The 22,960-nt window shown below is 46.1% G+C and overlaps 1 protein-coding gene across 1 annotated transcript; it reads right to left on the reverse strand.

The window, feature by feature from the left end:
* Window positions 1–853: 853 nt before the first annotated feature.
* LOC146355351 (uncharacterized) lies at window positions 854–16,863 on the reverse strand. The gene is made up of 9 exons (XM_084829877.1): window positions 16,830–16,863; window positions 15,550–15,974; window positions 12,302–12,324; window positions 10,662–10,741; window positions 9,110–9,199; window positions 6,801–6,899; window positions 5,275–5,447; window positions 3,024–3,127; window positions 854–1,335 (listed from the first exon to the last, which is right to left on the reverse strand). The coding sequence occupies exons 1-9, from the start codon at window positions 16,861–16,863 to the stop codon at window positions 1,191–1,193; spliced, it is 1,173 nt and encodes a 390-aa protein (XP_084686003.1). The 3' UTR covers window positions 854–1,190.
* Window positions 16,864–22,960: the final 6,097 nt, after the last annotated feature.

A 22,960-nucleotide genomic window follows, 5' to 3' on the forward strand; every position in this document is an offset into this window, starting at 1 on the left:
AAAGACTAGTGCATGCATTTGTCAATGCTGCATTTATTTTCTGTCCCTGGTTGAGTTTGCAAACTGCTCCATAGTGCTGTGTTTTATTGTTAGGCTGAGTAACTGATACATACTGTATGTATGCCCAATATCACAACTATGCCCACATGCGTCAATACTACGTGGGAACTAGCTGTCAGCATGGCTCTTGCAGGCCTAGCTTCTCGGAAGCGATCCATCTACTCGCATAAAGGTTATGAAGTTATAAAGCAGCTGCCAAAGTATGCCCCTGGTTGTCCCACACTGACCGACTGCGGATTGCTTCTGCTTTTACATTCCTACAATAGATCACATTGATTTCCTCTCCAACAGGGATATCAGTATCTTAGTTGTGAGGGCTAAATAGTTTCCAAATCAGCATTTCTTTATGGGAGAGAGGCACAAGCATTCCACACACACCCTGCCCCTTGGGAAACCTTAACTATACCATATTTTGTCTCATGACAAAATCCTATATACTATTATTTCTAACTTAATTATCCAGCAGTTGAGTGCCAAGTCTCCAATATCGTGAGACGGACCTTAGAATCATGATATTTTAGAACTGATGGAGCTTGAGGACTGTTTCAGTTATCTTGTAATTTTGGGACTTCCAATTACTCAGAGTCTAGCTGTGTCCTGAAGGCCTTCGTTCACAAACGCGAGGACTAGGAACTTGCAATATTTTCATGTAAAAAGAAAACTGAGACAGCTAACTTCATCATGGGACACCCTCAATCCGATTAGAGAGAGAGTCTGCACTAAAAAATGCTCTAGCGATAGAATCCTATGTGTCGTTACTCAGAGGTAAATTCCATTGAATTCAATATGACTTACTTTCAAGAAAGTGTGTTTATGGCTGCAAACTATAATAACAAACAGATTAAAAAAGAAATGTTACACTGTTTTCCAACACTACCTAAACCATGGTTTGCCAGCTACAGGCTCTTGCATTCATATCTTGAGAAAGTTTTCATCTCAGGCTCAGAGGTGAAAGATACCCAAATTCCCAATCTCTGGCAAGGGGATGCTATCATAAAGGATGTGAGATTGGTCACATGGGTTGGTGACTTATTGGCATTTATCATTCATGCACACCCAGACAAGAGTGGCAGCGAGTAACATGGGGAAGCCCCAGAAGTTCCTTTGATACATGTTCAGCTCTTAACGTTTCACATTGCCCTGCATTTGTCACGGCTCCCATCGCTTCTCTTCACTTTCTGGCTGCAGAGCCATTTCTTCTCGACTGAGCAGTCGGCACTGCTCACAGCCCCATTGCTCAGGTAAGCACATCGCTCCTCTCCTTCCACTTCAAAGCTGCAAAGGAAGGTAAACCACATCTGAACGAATTGTCTACAGAGTTTGCATTCCTAACAGAAGTGCTCAAGGCAACATACACTGAACCTTAATGAGCAAAAGAACACAACACAACTCAATGTGACACAATTATAAAACTATTATGAAAACAAAACAAACAACACTAAAAAAGGTGTGCAGGTTCTCCACCAATAATAATTCTCAATGAAGTCTGGCTAATGCCTATGAGATCAAGAGTGGTGGAATGTATACATGGAAGGGACCAAACTAAGCTCTCCCTTAGGAGGGAATTCTTCCAGCTTGTGGGTGGCACAACTGAGAAGGCCCTGCTGGATGACCCCTGCAATGTTACTTTGCTAATATGGGGGGCGGGGGTTGTATGGCAATGCCTTGACCTGAGGACCTAAGGACATGGGAAAGTAAGTATAAAAAGGTGCTCCCGAAGGTATGATGGCAACATCACTGATTTGTATGTGTGAATGGAGCATTCCAAGATATACCACCATAGACAGAACATTCGTATCACCTCAACTCAGGTGGAAGGAAGTATTTCTTCAACATTTCTGAGGACCAAGAAATTGTTTTTTCGATCTAAAAGGAAAGCTGAGGCAGCTGACATAATTCAATTGTCAGATGCCATTTTTATTTTATTTATTTAGTTTAAATGTGTGCCTTTGTCCGGAAACTTTGACTATAATAATGAAAATGTAGTTGTCAACAGAAATGGTTTCAGGATGCATTTCCTGTGTTACGTTATGACTAGTTTTCCAATTTCCATCTACTGACTCTGGTAGTGGTACCCAGAACGGGGTTGGGGAACCAGTGGCCTTCCAGATGTTGTTGGACTACAACCTCCATTATCCCGGACCATGGTCATGCTGGCTGGGTCTAATGGGAGTCAGAGTCCAACAACATCTGGAGGGCCCACCGCCTGAGTTAGATCAATTCCTAATGCAAGTATAAAAACGCCATGTTGGCTACACTGTGCGTTTGAGCTCTCTCCCGTGGGTAATAATGTATGTTATATATGCCATTGAATAAGAATGGCACACCAGTGCAGGAGAGGTTCAGATTTGCTTTGTACTGTCCAGGATGGAAATGCACTGACACCACTACAGGATGGGAGCCCAGTTATTCTAAAAACCAACAGAAACTATGGAACAAAGATTAGCCTTTGAAGAGAACTTCTTTTCAAAGTGACTTCCACACACTAGCTTGGTTCACGCTTGCGTGGGCATCACTTTATTTTTCTGCACTTTGTTATATTGTACCTTTGATTACTGGCAGTTGACTGTGTGAACATGCACAGCACCCTCTCACCAGAGATACTGGGAATTTGGGTATCCTTAATATCCAAGAATGAGATAAAAGCTGCAAAAACACCCTCAAAAGGGAGAAAGGGAAGAACGTGTGTCATGCATTGAATCAGGCCCTTGGTCCATCTAGTCTACTGTTGCCCACTCTGACTGGCAGAGGCAATTCAGGGTCTCAGGTAGAGGCCCTTTCCCATCACCTTCTACTTGGTCCTTTGAGCTGGAGATGTGGGGATTGAACATGGAACTGTTTGCATGCAAAGCATGTGCTCTACCCATGAGATATAGTTTCTTCCTTAGGGTGGCCTTTGGACTTCCATCTTTTCCATAAAAGCAGATGTGAATCAAAGTTGAGCTGAGGAAATAAGAACTCACAGGTTGTTGAAGATGGTCCCGTCAGGCCATTTCCAGCCCCCTTTTGATTCTCGGAGGAGGCCAACCCAGTGGTTCATGGGGCCTTTGTCGTGCACTGCAACATTCTGACGATTTAAAAAAGAAAGAAAAAAGGGTTAAAAAAAAAAACATTGTAGAACTGGATTTTCCATATTTAGGATTGCCAACTGACCTGACCAAAAATGGCCTGATGGCTTGTTTGTTTTACCTCTGGGCTAGTTGCCATGTGTGTGTGTGTGTGTGCATGCAAAATCAGAATTTGGGGCTGCTTGCCATATGTTTTTGAGTGAAGCTGGAAAATCAGCAGCACAATGTCTACATAGAACACAGGAAGCTGCCTGATACCAGACTAGTTGTCCATCTAGCCCAATATTTGCTGCTCTGACTGGCAGCCACTTCCCAGGGTCCCGGGTGGATGGTCTTCCCCGTCACACCCGCAACCTGGTCCTTTTAACTGGAGATGCCAGGACTCACACCTGGAGCCTTCCATATGCAAAGCATCCTCGCTCTACCACTGAGCTTTGGCCTCTTCCGTACATGCTTGAACTGCATGGCCTATGCACATGCGCTAAGGATCTCAGGACTTGTTGAGTCAGACCCAGCACATCATTTCACATGCTGTCTCATGAGAGGCTGCAGTGTGCATGAATACGGCTGCAGTGTGCATGAATATGTCCTCCGTAGCCACCCCTCACCATCTGTGGAGCCAAAGCTGGTAGTCATAGAGCTAACCGGCAGTGGCAGCTATCTGGCACAGCACACCCAGCCCCACACAGTAATTTTAAAGGTGCTGCGCGAGATTATCCAAACACCAAATGGGGGTGGAGGGTGGGGTGGGGTCATCTAAAACTCGGTCAAATGAACTGAAACTTGGTATGCAAGTTCCCATGTAGGTCTCCACAAGGTGCACTACCGAAAAGACTTCTTCAGTAATTTTTAAAGGGGCTGTGTGGGATCATTCAAACACCAAAAAGTGGGGTGGGATTTAAAAATTGGCCAAATGAGCTGAAACGTGGTATGTGCTAGCAAGCTGTCTTCGGGCAGGCAGAGCGGGGGACACTTTTGGGAACGGGCAAATGGCACAACACCCCCCTCCCCCAGTGCACAGACCAATCGTGCAGAGGCCACTGATGTAGCGGTGGCGTGAGGGATCACAGGATGCCTACTGTGCTGGGCGGGTTTCTGGAATATATGCCTGAGCAGCCAAGGGAGGGGGGGAAGCAAGCCACACTCTGAGGATTGTTCAGCCGATCATCTGTTGGGCTCACCAGCCACGCACTACAGGTGACTAGCCATGCAAAACAACCCCCAGTGCGTGGCTAGTCACCCCTTGTGGCTTAGCGGGTCAGTTCAAACAGCACATTAACCCACTCTCAGTTGTTGAGTGTGGGTTGTTGAACCATGGGTTGTGGTTGAAATGTGGGTTGTCATGTTGTCTGAACCCAGCTGCGCTAACAAACTATGGTTTGTTAACCACAAAAAAACCATGAAGAGAACCCCTGGTGTGCTGTTGGCTTGTGGACTGTGGGTTGTTCATAGTCTTGCTTACACTTCCACACCCCTATCCCTACACACACAGACCCACACATACACACTATTCATCAGTCACCCATTCGCCCTACACACATTCACACACACATCCATCCAATTCTCTCTTCTTCCCCTCTAAGCCTGATTGCCATGCAGGGAATGATTGGGGGGTGGGGTGGGGGATGCAGCATGGGAGAGGAGGGTTAGCCCTTTCCTCCACAACTGTGACTCTCTGAACATCACCTCCATGTCACAATTAGGCTTAGGAAAAAAAGGCCCCATTCATGTAAATGGGACTATTTTTCTGAAGCCCAATTGCCCGTCCATGGACAGGATCCAAAGGTGCCACAGGCTGGATGTTCCTCAGCCCCACTTACAGCCAGAGAACTTTCTCTAAGTGCCTCTTCACTTGTTGCTAAACTGCTGGAAGGTGGTAATTCTTAGAGCAGGGAACTGTTTTATGATGTACTAACTTTCACACCAAAGACACCGGAGGTGGAGCACGAACTGGAACAGTTAGTGGACTGTGCAAGCTGCCTGCCGCACACCAATGACACGCAAGAGGGCCGAAACACATCGAGCTGCCTGGGGGAGCACAGCTGTGAGGTAACAGCGGGGTTTTATCAGAGGGAAATTGTGAACCAGCAAACGTGCTGGCATGGGTGCCATGCTGCAGAACCATTTTAGCCAGTCCTTCTCTTACCAGTTTCTCTAAGTTTTCAATCACGGCCAGGGAGGCCCCAAGCGAGGAACAGTGGTGCTGGCCAACATCCCAGGCTCCTTCCAGTTCCACGATGTGATAGCAGTTCCCTTGGTTCATGATCCAGCCAGGGGCGCAACAGCGGGTGGCAGCGGCCGGCAGGTCAGGTTTAGCCCCTGACAACAGGAACCAATGTTTTTATTGTCACTTCATAGCATCCTGCCTATTTTTCAGGAGCTCAAGGGGTAAACAGAGCCACTGTCCTTTTGGATTCTCTCCGCCGCCTCCCCACTGAAATGTCTAGTTGATCACAATGTGTGTTGTGATGTCATGAGGCCAGAGTATCAGCGTGATGACATCACAAGTTAATCATTTTGTTCATTCCACGTGGCTGAGGTGACTCAGCGAGGCTCCCTCTGTTGGCTCAGCTGGGATCAGCTGTCATTCGGCTTTCTTTCCCAGGATCAGTGGAGGCTGGTGGCTCCAATGTCAGTGGGGTGGCAAATTCACTCCGGGTTTCAGTCAGAACCAGTCAGAACTCTAAAGGAGCTATCCTCATGCTGTGGTTGTTCCACCTGGTCATTATATGTTAATTATGTAACAGTAGGAAAGACTTGAATAGGAATATTAAATAAATTAACATCAACAACAAATCAAATACTGTTACACAATGAGAAAGTGGAATAATCACTTCCACACGTAGGGGACAGTTCTAGGAAGGAAAGATCTTAGGCTTCTGTTCCCAGATAACCATTTTCAGTTCATTTATTGTTCTTTTTATATTCTTTTCCCTAAATGAGCTCATGCTAGTTTCAGATAAAAGGGAACCAATGGTTCTCTTTTCCTCAGTGATTTATTTTATACCACAGTTCCATTGGTCATGATACGCGAGTGGCATGAATGAACCCGGACGAGTATGTAGGATGTTTCTGTTGCAAAACCATTCAAGTGCTTTCATGTAAAACTGACATCAATTCACATTTAGATATTTTAGGATTGTGCAGTTAATGTTTCCCAAAGTTATCACAGTAGGGGTGGGGGTTGTGGGGAGAAGGGAACAATATTGAAAGAAGTAATTTATTCAGCTGCACATTAAACGTCATATTTTTCTCCTATGCCCCCAACCTGAAAATTATACAAAGTTATTTTTGGTTTGATTTTCAAAAGCAATCGCTGCAAATTATCAGACTATTTATTGGCTTTGTGAGAGGATAGAAGGGAGGACTAAAAACTCAGCTGTCCTAAGCTGAGCGAATGGTGCATGCCGTCCTTCCTACATGGTTTTACAGGACTATAAGGAACACCCATGATATGTTCAAAACCACACACATTAGAAAGAGGGGTTCTGCGCATGTAAACTCATGATAAAATAGACACACCTGCTATTTTCAAACTCAACCATGTGTGAAGCGGTGCTAAATATTTGGTTAAATAAAGCAACTGTAGGTAACGGATATTGAACTTTTTAATGGGAATTCCTCTACTTTTGTAACTAGATTTGTTGAACTGCACAGTTGTTTTCTACTCACTTGTAAAAACAAAGATGGTCGTTGCCAAGCCCGCAATCTGGAGGATGAACAGTACCAGAACGATCCATGTGTTTTGGCCCCTGGAGTTTGACTGCCTGCCTGCAATGGGTGACATAGTATACAATTAAAATAAAGTTATTCAAATTACTTGGTTGGTTGTTCTGGGGACCAAGGCCATAACCCAGCACCCAGAGGGCCCAGAAGAAGAAACAGAACTCTGCAGATAGACAGTGCAGTCCCAGTCACTTCCATGATACAGCAAACTCTGTGCACATGGAGCATCATGTGGTGAACCGGCTCCAAAGGCTGCAGTTTGGAGTTGTCCAAGCATCCTGCAAGTCCATTGCTGGCAATGGTGAGACGCAACTCTGGAGCACTGGCCCCTTTCTCCTGCTTTTGCCAACAACCGGAGAGCCTGAGGAGGGTTTTCTTACCTACAGTGGCTATAGCACTAGATCATACCCAATGCAGAGTGCAGGGGTCCCCCACATGGCGCCGGTGAGCTCCATGGCATCTGTAGGGACCTCCAATGGAGCCTGTGAAGTGCCCCATTCCCTGCCTCCTTCAAAAAAATATTTGTAATAAAAAACTTGAAAATCATTGGGTGCCAGGTTCTCCTTCCTGTTCCTGACCCTGCTGCTGATCAGCTACTCAGTGGGCAGGAGGAGAAGGAAGGAGTTGCTTCCTGGCCCCATCCACTCTTCTTCCATCTACACAGACCTCTCCCCTTTGGTCCCTCCCTCTCTCTCTCTCTCTCTCTCTCTCTTTCTCCCCAATACCAAACTCCTGCCTTGCTATTTCTCCCCCTGCAACACCTTTCTTCACTATGTATCTCCCTTCCCCATCCCTGGCTTCTCCTCTCTCTCTCTTCCTAGCCCCTAACCTTGCTCTTTCTCTCCCACTCATCCCTTTATCTTGCTGTTTCTCTTCACTCCCAGTCTCACTATATATCTCCCCACCCACCACCTCTTTCCCTCATTGTTTCTCCCCGCTCCCTGCCTCCAACCCTTGTTCTTTCTCTCCCCATCTCTCTACCTCGTTTTTTATCCCCCTTCCTAGTTTCTAGCCTCACCCTTTCTCATCCCTCTACCCCTTTGCCATGCTATTTCTGCCTTCCTTCCAGCCTCTACCCTCACTATTTCTCTCCCCTGCCTTTTGACTAGCCAGGCCCCCACAGCAGCCATTATGGGAATAGCCACATCCTCCATGGGAGCCACTTTGTGGTGGTGCCAACAGCCCTTTCTCAAATTCCCAAATGTGCCCATGGGCCCAAAAATTTTGGGGACACCTGGTTGAGCGCATCAGCCTTCTGTCTCTAGAATCTGCAGTAGGAATGTTTTCATACAGGAGGTTGAAGCTGCCTTTCAGATTCTTTTGCTGTATTTACTTGGAACCCCATTGACTGTTAATGAAGAAGAGGGAGTGCAAGGGAGGCATTTGCAAGGTAGGCAAATTTAACATTTGAATAACAACCGGACTGAATGGGGAAAACAGCCACTTTAAGCCTCTTGCATGAAAACGCCCTAGGATGGTCAGTGGTTTTTGAACTTCCCAGAAACCCCAGGGTTCTGCAATGCAATGACCCAACGAAGCCCCAAACAAGCTCCACAATCCCTTGTTGCGACAGGCAGGGCTTTCTGGGCAGAAAAGTAAACATATAGAAGGAAATGAATCACTGCCCAGGGTGCTTCCCAAAGTCCAGCCTGGTGGACATCTAGCTTACTAGTGACCTGTCTTGACCGACCTTTCTTTCTTTCTTTCTTTCTTTCTTTCTTTCTTTCTTTCTTCCTTCCTTCCTTCCTTCCTTCCTTCCTTCCTTCCTTCCTTCCTTCCTTTCTTATTTATTTATTTATTACATTTATATCCCACCTTTTTTCCTCCTTAAGGAACCCATGAGTGGGAGCCCATGGGGAATGAGGGATGCCTGTGGGTGGCTTAGTTAGACAGGTGGCGGGAAGGCCTGGAGTGCCAGGACCTTAGACAGCTTCAAGCAGACAGCTTGCTCCACCAAGGTCTGAAGCTTACCTGAGGTCTTTTATCCGACTTTGGGCCAGTGAAAGCTGGTGGCTCCAATTTTGGTGAGGCTGTGAATCCATTCAGTCAGAGCCAGCCAGAACTCTAAAGAAGCTATCCGAGGTGTTGAACCCCACTCCCAAAATAGGTTCAGCACCTTGGATAGTCCCTTCACGGTCCTGGCTGGTTCTGACGAAAACCCAGAATGAGGACCATTACACCCTCCTGCTCATGTTCTTCAGCAACTGTTATTTAGAAGCTCATCCAGCCATGCAATACTTAGCAAAGCATCTTACCTTCTTCCTTGTTTTCTTCCACGTTCAAGTAAGCCCACTGTTCAATTGGCATGAGCTTATCCATATCGTCATTCCTGTCAAGAGACTCTCCTTTGAAGGGCAAACAAAAATGGACAGTGAACTCTGGCTGAACCTGCCACAGCAATAGAAAACACCCTCTCTGGGGGGATTTTCTAATCCCTCTGCCTTTCTCCCACCTGTCTTCCTCCAGACTATAACTCCCATCATTCACAGCTTCCATGGCCAATGGTGTGTTGGCTGGGGGTGCTGGGGGTGTAGTCCAACACATCTGGAAGGTGGCAGGGGTTGGAGGGGAAAGGCTGTTCTAATCTGCTCTAACAGGGTTCAGATGGGAGTGCTAAGCAGTGAGATCATATCTGGGATAGGGCCAAATTCCAATCTGGGAAAGGTCTTGGGGGCTGCATTCCATCTGTGGGCAGGGCCAAATGCAAACTGGGCAGGGCCAAAGTATTTTCTTTTATCAATTTAAAGCCCACTCAGAAGTAAGCAGTCAAGGCTTCTGCATATGTACTCAGGACTGAATCACTCAGCAGAAGTCTCAAACAGCATCCCAAGTACCACGCCTCTGTATATCTACTCAGAAGTAAGCATGAGCAGCATGTCTACTCAGAAATAAGCAGGACTGCACTTTCAAAAAGCTGCACTTTCAAATACCACCCACCTGGTAGTAAGCCCTATTACTTATGTCTGAGTAGGCATGCATAGGATTGCACTGTGAGAGTTTTCAGAGTGTGCTTTGGAACTAAAGTGGCTTGGCTGTACCTGCTTGCTTGTTACCTGTTCACCTTGTACCTTTGGAAACAAACAGATATTACAAAGCATGCTCATGCCGATATAGTTGGGGGCCATTTGTGCAAGGAAGGAGGCTCCTGTGCATGGATCCTTAGCTTGTCATGGGACTTTGTGTCCAAACAGATATTGTGTGTGAGAGTTCCCAGCATGATCCGACAGCCAGGAGCACACATGTATCAGTGGAGGCTGGTGGCTCTGATGTCAGTGGGGTGGGGAATCCGCTCTGGGTTTGAGCCAGAACCAGTCAGAACGCTAAAGTTCTGACAAGTTCTGACTGAAACCTGGAGTAGATTCACCGCCCCACTGACATCGTAGCCAGCAACCGCCACTGACATGCATAGTCCTTTTTAAAAAGCTGAAATCATATTGTATGTGCACGTGTGTGTGGATGTGTATTGTCCCCTCTTCCCCAAACAGCTGATGGGAGTGATTTTATCTCCCTCTGAAGGGCTATGCATGCATATGGTTGGATCGGGACCACTAAGTCTCCAGAGTTCTGTCCCACAAGGGTTATATAAAATTGCCCTGGAATTTTTCACTACTTGACAGAGTGTGAAACCATAAAATAGCATTATAATAAACTACCTTCTTACTTCCAAGCCTTTATCTAATAGTGCCTGTACATTTTGCTCCAGAATTATCATCAGTTATGCATTTTGGACACTCTGGGCCGGTTCAAACAATCAAAAAAATATTTTGATTGTGCGAACCATGTAATGCCACACTTCTTCACCTTTACCTTTGAAGGCAGTCGCCGTGTTTGAGTAGCCTACAATGGCAGAATCTGCTGGCTTTGATTCTGGAAAACCGCCCTCCCAGCTGCAGAGAAAATAAAGACAAAACCCTCCAAAATATATACTACCAAAACAGAGTTTGAGCTTTAAACAATATCTCACTGAAGAATGGCAAAACAGTGAAATTTTGAAATGGCATAATAATATGAGCTGATTTATTATTTGTAGGCTGCTTCTCCTCAAGGAACTTCTGCTTCCAAAAATAGTCCCCAAAAGACAACAGCAGCAAAATCATTTTTAAAAATAACAGATAAATACATTTTCAATCAATATACTGTGTCAGTGAATAATCTCCATAGCAATATAACATCCAAATGTAAGAATATACCAATGAACTGTTAAATAATTTAAAAAATAAGAGTAATAATTCAGAAACAGTCACAATGTTTACTGTTTTTCCACTCAGCACCATACTGCGAGTGTCTGCTTGACTGGCTGTGACAGCTCGATGAACGTGACCTACTTTCCCTGCAGGAAGAAAGCCAAGGCAAGGGGAAGATCAGCCTGGCCCCAGCCACCAGCCAGAGAAGGAGCAGCTGCAGGGAGCTGGCTTCCCATCTCCCTCCCTGCCAGAGAGAACTCGATGCTCTGACAGCCAGTTGCCTGGGATTGCAGAAATGAGGGGAAGCACTCTCTGCAGGCTGCCACCAGCCAGGGGAACAAGGGCTGTCAGGCTGCTCTTCCCCTGCTACAGCAAGGGGACGATCAGCCTGGCCCCAGCCGTTGGCCAGAGAACAATGAGCTGAGGGGCGCTTCCTTCCCTTCTCCATACCAGAAAAATCTCAGGCCCAGCCGCCAGTTGGGGAAGGAAACTCTGGCCTCAGCTGCCGGCCAAACAGCTGGCAGGGAGGGTGCTGTGGCACTCATGTCCTGCTTGTGGGTTTCCTGTGAGCAGCTGGTTGGCCACTGCGTGAACTGAATATGGGACTACATGGACCCCTGGCTCTGATCCAGCAGGTCTCTTAGAATCATAGAATCATAGAATAGTAGGGTTGGAAGGGGCCTACAAGGCCATTGAGTCCAACCCCCTGCTCAGTGCTCTTCTTATGTTCTTACCGCCTCCCTCAACCTGAGGCCCTCCAGACGTGTTGCGCTACAGTTCCCATAACCCCACAGCCAACTTTATGGGAATAGTAATCCAAAACATCTAGAGGGCCCCAGGTTGAGGGAGGCTGGGCCAGCAGAACAAGGGCTGATGGGAAGGGGTACGTGTGTGTTTTGGTATTGTTGTGATCTGGAGTGTGATGTAGTGGTTAGAGGATTGGATTGGGACTTCGGAGATCTCGGTTCTAATCCCCATTGGCTATGTAGCCCACTGGGTGATTTTGGGCCAGTCACTGACTCTCACCCTAACTTCCCTCACAGGGTTGTTGTGAAGATAAAATGGAGAGGAGAAGGATCATGTAAGCTGCCTTGGGTTCCTTGTAAAATGAAACAAAAGGCAGGATATGAATATAATAATAAATAAAATATGTCGTAAGCTGCCTTACAGATCATTCGGTTGAAAGGTGAGGTTTAAATATCCAAAATAAAGCAATAAATAATCTCTCATCATCATAATCGTGCATCAGAGTGGAGTACTTACGCACTCAATGGGCTTCCAGTCCCCTAGACAGGAAAGAGAGAGAGAGAGAGAAACACATTTCATTAATGTATTGTATTTTCCTAAAAATGATCAAATAAGAATTAACCACTTATTTTATATATGGTAGGCCTATCCACAAAATAAAAGGGACCTTACTTGATTCTTAGCGTGCATTTTAATTGATTGAATTAAATCAATCCAATCAATTAAAAATTATTGTCGGGGGGGATTTTTTTTTTGTCTTTTAGATGATGTCACAAGAAGCCCCAACTATAAAACTGATCAGATGAATACCTCTCACGCATTCACTGAACACTTGAGAAGGGAGCCAGAGTGTGCCCCCAAGCCTCGCCCCCAGTGCTGAGGCACCCACTGGCCATGCCCCTCTGATGGCCATGCATAAGCTTTAGTTTGAAAGGGCCCTGTGCATGTACGGCGTTCGTAGGGTTTATTCTCACAGTGAGGAACTCAGGCTGTACATTTTTACAGTCCTTTCAGACTAATGCTGTATACAGGGGTGCCAGAAAGGTGGGTCCAACAGGCACGTCAATGCCAGGACAGGGCTCCACCCCCCCCCCACATGTCCACTAACCATGTAGGGACATTTTGTCTGAAAGGCTCTGTGGAAGAGACACTCTCTGTTTTGTGTGAAAGAAAGGAGAATGCCCTTTCATTGTGTTTTACTTGCTGGTTCTGCACTTTTTTTCGCTATTTTGCCATTTTACCTTGCTTGTTTTATGATATTTTAGTGTTCTATATTGTAAGCCATCCTGAAGCCATCTTGAAGAAAGGAGTAGAAATTCAACAAATAAATCATATGTATGTACGTGCACTGCTAGGGAAAGAGGAAGGCAAAAGGAAGAGGGGCCGACCAAGGGCAAGATGGATGGATGATATTCTGGAGGGTTGTATTCGAATCCCTCTTTTGTGGATTTGTACTTGTATGATGCTGATGCTAGGGAAAGTGGAAGGCAAACGGAAGAGGAGCTGACCAAGGGCAATGTGGATGGATGATATTCTGGAGGTGACGGACTCGACCTTGGGGGAGCTGGGGGTGGCGACGGCCAATAGGAAGCTCTGGCGTGGGCTGGTCCATGAAGTCACGAAAAGTCAGAAGCGACTGGGCGAATAAACAACAACAATGTACGTGCACACACACACGACACTCCCTAGTTCTTCCCTGAGTGATCCTTTGTAGTCCATTATAAAAGCTGGGATGTGCTGGGAATATTGCAACCTCGTCTGCAAGTTACTGGAAAGGTGCAGTGTTGTGGTTAGTTAGTTCGTGGGAGTTTTGACCACAGCTAGCCTTAGGATCTCTATAGCCTACAGTGTGGCTTCCTATGATTTCTTCCTTTTGCTCCCCCATTCCTTCCCCATCTCTCTCTCTCTCTGACTTCCACCATTGCTGGGAGCACACATGTTTGCTCTCTCACTCCTGCCTGTCTAATAGATCCCAAAATGGACTGAACAAGCTCTCTTAAAACCCTATGCTGTGCTTGCATTGTATATGCAAGAATATTTGTGAGTAAAACTGGTTTTCTTTCCTTCATTTGAAGAAAGGTGTAGTCACCTTTTATTGTCCTAAGATAGGCAGTTTGCATGTGGGACCGCTCATTCTGTTTTGCCTTCTGTTTTTTCTCTGCTAATTGCCTTACTAACAGGAGGCATCATTACTAAATAACCCCATCAGGATGGACCCACCTGCAATTACTCAGAACACCCTGGGATACTGAGGCGGAACAGGGAATATTAACAGATTACTGCGAAGAGGAAAGAACAAAGACAAATAACTGGAGGAAAAGAACTCTACATTTTGCCACAGCAGAAGTGCAAGCAGCAGCTCAGACAGTACCTTGTGTCAAACTACAGCGAAATGCCAGTTCACACTGCAGATGGGAAGCTTAAATACCAGCATGGCTTTGATTAAAAGCTGTTCAGTTGACACAGGGTCAAATTAGATGTGACATTAAGTGAACTGTTGAATGAACTGCTCGGGATTCTCTTCCTTTAAAAAACAAAACAAAACCCTAACAGCAGCTGTGGCATGAATGTGTTTGCCTGTTCCATATTGGGGCAGTGGTGCGAGGGGAGGAGAGTTTTAACCCTTTGCCCCCATGCTGTTTTGCTGCTGAAATTCCACTCCCCAAGCTGCTATTGGATCCCCAAACTGCTGTGCAAAATAGCACCTCTCTGTGTTTGGGATCTTCAGTGGAACGACAGTGTAGGGAAAAGGTTTAAACTCGCTCCCCTCCATGCCACGATTGTGATCTTACCAGGGATCCTCTGTGGCTCAGGGCTGGGCCCACCAGGGTGAGGCTGGTGCCTCAGATGCCAGCATGGCAGGGGCAGGGGCAGGGAGTGGTGGCAACGTGTTGGGGAATGGAGCCATGCGTGCCAGACAGCCTGTTCTGTGTCTGCTAAGTTAGGTTGCTGCCTTCAAGTACAGCGGAGGACACTGTCTCATTGCTGGTGGAAGTTAGATTTAACCGCCAGTCCAGTCAGCTTCTGCACAACCTTGTCCTTTGCCTCAGGCAGCAAAATGTCTTGGGCCAGTCCTGCTGTTAGATTGGTTTTAACGGGAGGAGGAAGTCACATCTAGTTTGCTCATTAGAAGATTCTTGTCAAGAAATGATTCCACCCTTTTGGATTCCAGCTGATGCCTTTTACAGTTTTACAGGCGATGGATACCATAACATATGTACAAGCTTTGTTTTTTGAATAATGCTTTGTGCTGTTTATGGTACTTTGTTCTAAACGCTTACGCTAATTAATTTGCTTTGGCTCATGCCTAAAACAAATAAACTGAATGCTGCATGGAGATAATTCTGCTTTTTGGAGGGGGGAGAGCAGCGTTAAGTGGTATAGTCCAGCCTTCCCCAGCCCGATGCCCTCCAGATATGTTGGACTACAACTCCCATAATTCCCAGCCAGCATGGCCCTTTTGGGCAGTAGCACTTTTCTTTCCAATATGGTGCCATGGAGGAAGCAAGGGCTACAGGGTTGGTTGAATTCTGATACTGCAGCTGTGACATTTTCTATCAGACATAGCAGCTGTTATTGATGCCTAGCCTCATGGCTGACTGTATTGGGCCTCTTTGGGAGTTGCCCTTGAAGATTGTTCAGAAGTTTCATCTAGTACAGACACTGGCAGCCCACCAACTGAAGAAGGTGACAAAATGAAAGGATGGTATACCAGGGCTTGGGCTGACTTCTGGGCACCATTCCTGGTGATGATTTTGACCTACCTGGTTTTCTGACTTTGCTGCCTGGTTTCTGGGAACCACAGTGTGTGACACATGATCCCAGGATTTTCTGCAGACTGAACAAAGGGATGTTTGATCCTCCACACAGAAGAGATTTAAGGCTTCCTTGTGTATCTCACACACACTCTCAGCTGATTGTTTAGTTTCATCCACAGTCATCAATCTGGTGGTCCCTTCCATTTTCCCATGAGGTTCTGTACAGCCAGTTTTATTTTTCAGAAAAACATCTCGGCAATTAGAGCAGGTGACTTTCTCCTTTAGCTCTTCTCCCCAGGATCGGCTGGAACATGCTTGACAAAAATTGTGCCTGCAGGGTTGAGTGGCTGGGTGTTGACAAGGCTCCAAACAGATTGAACACACCATTTCTCCCTTGGGATAGTTTGGAGCATTTGCATCCGCCATGCCTGCTGCTCAAGAAAGAAGAGGAAAGAAAATCTTACATGTCAAGCAGGGGTTGTATTAGATGCACACACTGTAAGTTGGTTAAGTTAGGAGGGCCTTTCCAGGGGATAAAAAAAAGGAACCCCATGCTGTTCCAGTATTTTTTCCCTATAAAGCTAATAGTAACTGTATGGGGGGTGGGGTGGGGGGACTTAGATCAGAGAAATGGTGCATGTGGAAGAAGCGAAGTACCATTTTCTTGACTCTGGCTGGGTTCAGACAACTCAGACAAGGACTGAGTATGGGTTGAGTGTTGGTTGTTGTGAACTGTGGGTTGCTGTTGAAACATGGGTTATTGTGTTGTCTGAACCACCCATGATAACAAACCATAGTTTGTTAACCACAAACAGCCCACAGTTCAAAACCCAACAACAAACCATGGGTCCTCTACTGAAGAAAAACAGAGAGAACTTCCTTCAGAATTACCTACTATTTGGGGCAGGGGGAAGTGTGTCACTATCCAACAGCCACCCCCATTCAAATCAAGAGTTTCCAGCTGTTTCCTATCCATTACCTCTCTCTGAAGAAACATAAACCAACCACCCTGGGCCTTCCTAACAAAATGAAATGACTACGCAGCCATAACTACACCACCATTACCCATCTCAAAGGAATTTCTGGACTTCCAGACTAGCTTTCAAAAGGCCAGCAACTTCTCCTGAAGGGGGAAAAAGGGGTGAATAAATGGACAAGTTAACAAAGAAATTGAAAACATCGCTAGTAACATATCTCAAAGTTGTTTCCCCAACACCAATGCAAGTTCCATCTCTAGATTAAAACTATTGTGCCCCCTTTTTTGCTGTTCTCATTCAAACCATCACCTTTAGCAAAACAAAACAAAAATGGTACAAGCATGGCGATCCTTTAGGCTTCCAGCTTCATTCTTCAGTTTGACAAGGGCAAAGCATTCCACAAAACCAAACAGCCCCTCCAGTTCCCACACTTGGCAAGTCTCCAAGATACCCTACCCAAGTTCCCCTGACACAGCAAGGTCAGGATACGACAATTCTACTTTGTGACATCAGTGCTGCATTACAGAAGGATTGGTGCCAATTCACCATAGATACCCCAAACACATTTTTAATTGTCTGTGTGCCCCATTAGCACAGCCAGTAATCAACCTTTTGTTGTAGTTGCCATCCCAAACACACACACACACACACACACACACACACTGATTCTTTGCAAAGTCACATTCCTAGTGAATCCAAGTATCTAAAACCCCTGTTGTTCCAGAGTTCCCAAAATAATTCCCCAAATCAATGAAACATGCCAAATGCATCCGGAGAGCACACATTTTCTTTGGTGGCTCTGGCTTCTCTTTGTCCTAGGGTTGAGCCCAGTTCCATGTCTGCAGCCGGGCAAAGGATCTCCATGCACATTTCCATCAAGACCAAGGGCCGATCTCCCCTTATGGGTTTTTTCACTTCAATGAGGTTTCACCACCCATCTTTCACATTACGCAGTACCCACCTTGAATTGGAACCGGAATTTCCCACTTCCATGCTCCCACTTTCAATACCTTGATATCCCAGTATTTCCCCTTAATGTGCTCTGATTTTCCACCTTCACTACCGTATCTGGTTGTAGACCCCTCCCCTGCCTGTCCATAAATGGCGGTGTTTGTATTTCCCTCCTGTCCAATCACAGCTCTCAATGGCCCCATGTTGTCTTCCGGGTACTGATCACATAGCTTCCTCAGCACTCAATGTTTCCTCAGCAACAAGCAAAGGGCTGGATGTGCGCACGCTTGTCTGATCTCGAAAGCTAAGCAGGGTCGCCCCTGGTCAGTAGTTGGATGGGTGACTGCCTGGGAATCAGGCTTCCTGCATTGAGCAGCGGGTTGTTCTATCCCTTCAAATGAGACTAAGTTTTGCCCAGTTCTATCCCCTGCTTCAGGTTTTGTTTTTTTTAATTAAGGTGTTATCTTCGAAGAATTGTGGCTTCTCTGTGATTTTTTTTTTCCTAATTCAGGCATGATCTTCAAAGATTCAAAAATTTGAAGATTCAAAGCTTCAAATCTTCGAATTTTCAAAGATCATGCCTGAATTAGAAAAAAAAAATCACGGAGAAGCCACAATTCTTCGAAGATAATGCCTTATTTTTTTAAAAAACAAAACACTGAAGCAGGGGATAGAAGGGGGTAAAACTTAGTCTCATTTGAAGGGATAGAACAACCCCCTGCTCAATGCAGGAAGCCTGATTCCCAGGCGGTCGCCCATCCAACCACTGACCAGGGCCAACCCTGCTTAGCTTCTGAGAGCAGACAAGCACGCGCACATCCATCCCTTTGCTTGTTGCTGAGGAAGCTATGAGATCAGTACCCGGAAGACGACATGGGGCCGTTGAGAGCTGTGAGTGTGGTGGGCATGGAATCAGCAGAAACAGGAAGAGTTACTGATCCTCCAATGATAGCTTCCTTCTTTAAGAGCAGGAAAACAGCACAGTGCTCGAATGTGAACCGAGCTCGCGCATTCCATGAAGCACCGCAACGGGGAAAATGGGTGAGTGTGGATAATCACGTTTTAATGCAAGAACGTTTAACCCAACAGGACACCGAATTCATTGTGATGGCGGGTGCAATGTAGATCGGCCCCATGGTCTCTGGCTCCCTCTTCCAGTTGATCCAAACTGTGGCCCTAAGTCTTGCCACAAGTCTTTATCTTCAGGTATATGGTTCTACAGGATTAATTTACTCAAACCAGCTCCCCCAAATCTCCCTTTCTCTCCATCATCCCAGTCGCTTATGCAAGGCATGATCCCAAACTGGGGCAGATACATTTCCCAGGCTCTTTCACCCCTATAACTGGTGGAGGAGTGGTAAATTTTGACGTGCAGGTGCTCACCATGCGAGTCCCCATAGCCACCTCCCCCGCAAGGAGAGTCTGAAAATGCAGGCAGCTGTGCTGATCCATATCCACAAACAGGTTCTAGCAGTGTTTTCTCCACCAGTAGCAGGTGTTTTGTAGGGCTAATAGGTCTTAATTGCCCATTCAAGGCCAGGCCAGCCCAGCCCCAAAATAATTCGCATTACAACAGAGAATGATATATCTTTGCTGGGAAAATTAATTTCCTCCCAGCTACTGTGAGGATTGCAGTCAGGCTGAGAGAACAGGAAATTTGAAGGGGGGGGGGAGGTAAATGACCCAGCAGTGCATCCCTGCAACCCCTGGCTCTGCTACACCACTGCCTATATCTCCCTATGTTCTCATGGTGCCGCAGTATCAACTTGAATGGCTCAGGAGTGTTGCTGCCCCACCCTCCATTTTGGCTCAGCCACACCAACTCACATTCTCTCTCCAAGAAAATTTGCCACAGTTAACATGCTCCCCACTTCCCCAAGTGGTGAGACATTTCAGGGGCCACATTATCTATTTGAGTTTTGGTTTTCTTTGGAGGAGAGAGCACTGGAGACTTACTGTGTTTTTGTAGCATTTAGCTTATTTAGAAATATACAAGTAGAGCATAGGTAGTAGAAGTTAGCAGCATTTAGACTGCTGACAGGATGCAGATCTGCTTCCTCATCTCATGAAGTTTTCTACATGAGGCTTTTAGCCCACCACTTTACCAAGGCGTCTGCTTCTGGATTCTTTGTGGGATTAAAATCAGCTCCTTTACATGTTTTTTTTCCCCTGGGGTTTTCTTTTTCTGCCTTTTTATATGTTCCATTACCCAACCACTAGGTGGCGCTGTGGTATAGAAGAATTGTGCAAATACACCAGAGTTTCATGACACTGTTCACAGAAATACCAGACTTTCCTTGTTAGAACGCCCCCTGCTAAAATGGTTGCAAAGGACGGGAGAGGCCCTGGAGGAGAATGCCATCATGAAAAGCACCCACAAACTACTGTGAGTGAGGAATCATAAGCACAAAATAAATGCCTCATGTAGACAGGCTCCGTATCCCCAGGGAGAGGCACATTGCAGCCCCAAGATGCTCACTGCCTTCTTGCTCACTTCTCTCTCTCTCTCTTTCTCTTTCTCTCTCTCTCTCTCTCTGCTTCTGTCTGTCTCAAAGAGTGCTTCTATTGTTATTTAAGAACAAAAGATCATAAGAAGAGCCATGCTGGATCAGACCAGGTTTGTCTCATCCAGCATTCTGTTCACACAGTGGCCAACCAGCTGCCTGTGGGAAACCCATAAGCAGGACATTAGTGTAACAGCAGCCTCGGGCTCATGTTCCCCAGCAACTGGTGTACATAAGCATACTGCCTCTGATACTGGAGGTAGCATATAGCCATCAGGACTAGTAGCCATTGATAGCCTTTTCCAAGTTGGTGGCCATCACCATATCTTGTGGAAGTGAATTCCATAGTTTAATTATGTGCTGTGTGAAGAAGCCCTTCCTTTTATCTCTCCTGAATCGTTTACCAATCAGGTTCATGGGATGACCCCATGTTCTAATATTATGAGAGAGGTAAAAAACATCTTTTGTATTGACTTTCTCCACACCATGCATAAGCTTGTACATTTCTATCATGTCCCTCTAAGCTAAGCAGTCCCAGGCACTGTAACCTTTCCTCATAGGAAAGTTGCTCCAGCCCCTTGCTCATGTGGGTTGCCAGGGCCGGCCTCAGGCGTTTGAGGGCCCTTGGCAAGACACCCTCCATGGGCCCCTCCCTCAGGGAGCCTGCCTTCTCTCCGCCATTGTTACCAGCTGCTCTTGCTCTGCATTTTCTTTCTCACCATTGCTACCATTTGCTTGCTTGGCAGGATGGGAGTCAGTGTGTAAGCAGGAAGTGGCATCTCCTGCTCCTTCTCACCACCACCATTCTCTGGGCCAGGGCAAGTGGCAGGTGAACAAGCAGGTTGCAATGGTGAAGAGGAGGAGCAATTCCAGGGGTCCCTTCTCAGTGGGCCCCTGTTGAGGCCTGGGCCCTTGGCAGGTGCCCAGCCATGCCCACCCTTGATGGTGGAGCTGTTGGTTGCCTTTTACTTCACACACATAAACTGTCCATCAGACCCTCCCCTTGACTGAGGGAGGGGAAGTTGCATCACTTTCCAACAGTGCATCTCCCATTCAAAGCACTCAAGAGAGTCCTCAGCTATTTCCTGACCACTTAGGTTCCACTGAGGAAACTTCAGCCAACCATTCCGGGCTGTTAACCAGCGATCTCCTTATGAAAAGGAAAGACAGGAGTCTCTGGCTAGCTGCCCCAAATACTATAATGCATGAAGCAGCCTTCATTTAACCTCAGCTAAAAGGTCAAGCTGTTTTAATTGCATCATACGTGGGGCTGCCTTTGAAAATGCTCCGGAAACTTCAGCTGGTCCAAACAGGGCAGCAAGATTGTTAATGGGGACTGGCCAACAAGATCCCATTACACCAGTACTTTTCCAGCTGCACTGGCTGCCAGTCCCTTTCCAGGCCTGATTCAAAGCGCTAGTATTAATATTCAAAGCCCTAAATGGCTTGGGGCCAGGGTATCTGATCGCTTTCTCCCATATGTACCTGCCTGGACCCTAAGATCATATTCAGGGGTCCTTCTCCAGGAGCCCCTACCAAAAGAGGTAAGGCAGGTGGCTAGGAAAAGGGCCTTTTCTGCTGTGGCACCCCAGCTGTGGAACAAACTCCCTAGAGAGGTTCACCTGGCACCTATGTTGTACAGTGCCGGGTGAAGACCTTTTAATTTTCCCCGTCATTTTTAGCATTTCAGCATTCCAGTTTTTTAGCTCTGTAGTCTTAAATCTGCTACTGCATTTTAAATATCTGCACTGCTGCTAGGTTTTACTCTGGTTGTATTTTTATTCTGTAGTTTTAATCTATTATATTGTATACTGTATTTTCTGTTGTATTTTTGTGGTTTTAAGTTTGTGAACCGCCCAGAGAGCTTCGGCTATTGGGTGGTATAAAAATGAAATAAATAAGTAAATACAATTGTGTGTTGTTGTTTTTAAATAGTCCTATACTTACAAGCTGCTCTGGGCAGGGCAAATGATCACCTGGGACCAAAATGAGGAGTGAGAACTGTAAATAAAACAATAAGTAATACAAAAGGAGGGGAGGTAGACAGTGGTATGGCTAAGGCTACCCATAAGATTGCATGATAAGTAAATAATACATAGAACCATAGACTTGGTAGGGACTTCGGAGGTCCTTGAGCCTGTCCCCCTCCTCCCTGCTCAATTATTGGAAGACAACAGAAAGGCAAAAAGCCTAAGGTGGCTGATTGGCTGGTCATTTGGAGCCATTGCTTCTGGAGCAAAATGTGGCCAGCTCTAGCTCTGTTGGGAGGGAAGGATTGTGAGTGTTTTGGGAGAGGGGACCACAACACTTGTGGAAGAGCGCTTGCTTTGCATGCCAAAGGTCCCAGGGTCAGTCACTGACCAATCCACTTCAAAGGATTCAGTAGCCAGAAATGTGAAAGACCTCAGCTTGAGACGCTGGAGAGCAGCTGCCAGTCAGGGTAGACAATATTGATCAAAATGGATTTATGGACATTTCAACGTGAGGCTTTTATCCCACACCTTTACCAAAGCTTCTGCTTCTGGATTCTTTGTGGGATTAAGAACAGCTCCTTTACACACATTTTTTTTTTCCAGGTGAGGTGTGTGTCTTTCTATATGTTCCATTAAACAAGCACTAGGCGGTGCTGTGGTATAGCAGAATTGCACAATTACATGTGGGTTCTATAACACCATTTAGAAAAAATACCAGACTTTCCTCATTAGGAAAAAATATGCGATAATGGTCATGGGAGAGGCCCTGGAGGAGGAGGACATCATGTAACAGACCCACAAACTACTGTGAGTGAGCAATCATGAGCACACAACAAAAGCCTTGTGTAGAGAGGCTCTATCATTTCATTTGGAATAAAGCAGCTTTCTGTGTTCTTCAATCCAATGCCTCACTCTCACCGCAAAGCTCCTCCCTCCATCATCTCCTCACAGATACTCAAACTCATACAACCCACACTACAGAGTACTACAGAGGCCTGTAGACAGATTGCCC

Source organism: Heloderma suspectum, chromosome 2 (genome assembly GCF_057233095.1).
Source record: "Heloderma suspectum isolate Gila_16-S chromosome 2, 16-S_ref, whole genome shotgun sequence".
NCBI classification, from domain to species: Eukaryota; Metazoa; Chordata; class Lepidosauria; order Squamata; family Helodermatidae; genus Heloderma; species Heloderma suspectum.

Excerpts from the sequence above, each read along its gene's own strand:
- LOC146355351 (XM_084829877.1), bottom strand. The coding sequence starts at position 16,863 with ATGCTTGTACCATTTTTGTTTTGTTTTGCTAAAG. Across the intron at positions 10,742-12,301 it reads ACTGGAAGCCCATTGAGTGC|CTGGGAGGGCGGTTTTCCAG; the intron begins GTAAGTACTCCA and ends TTTTCTCTGCAG. Across the intron at positions 6,900-9,109 it reads GGAAGAAAACAAGGAAGAAG|GCAGGCAGTCAAACTCCAGG; the intron begins GTAAGATGCTTT and ends CACCCATTGCAG.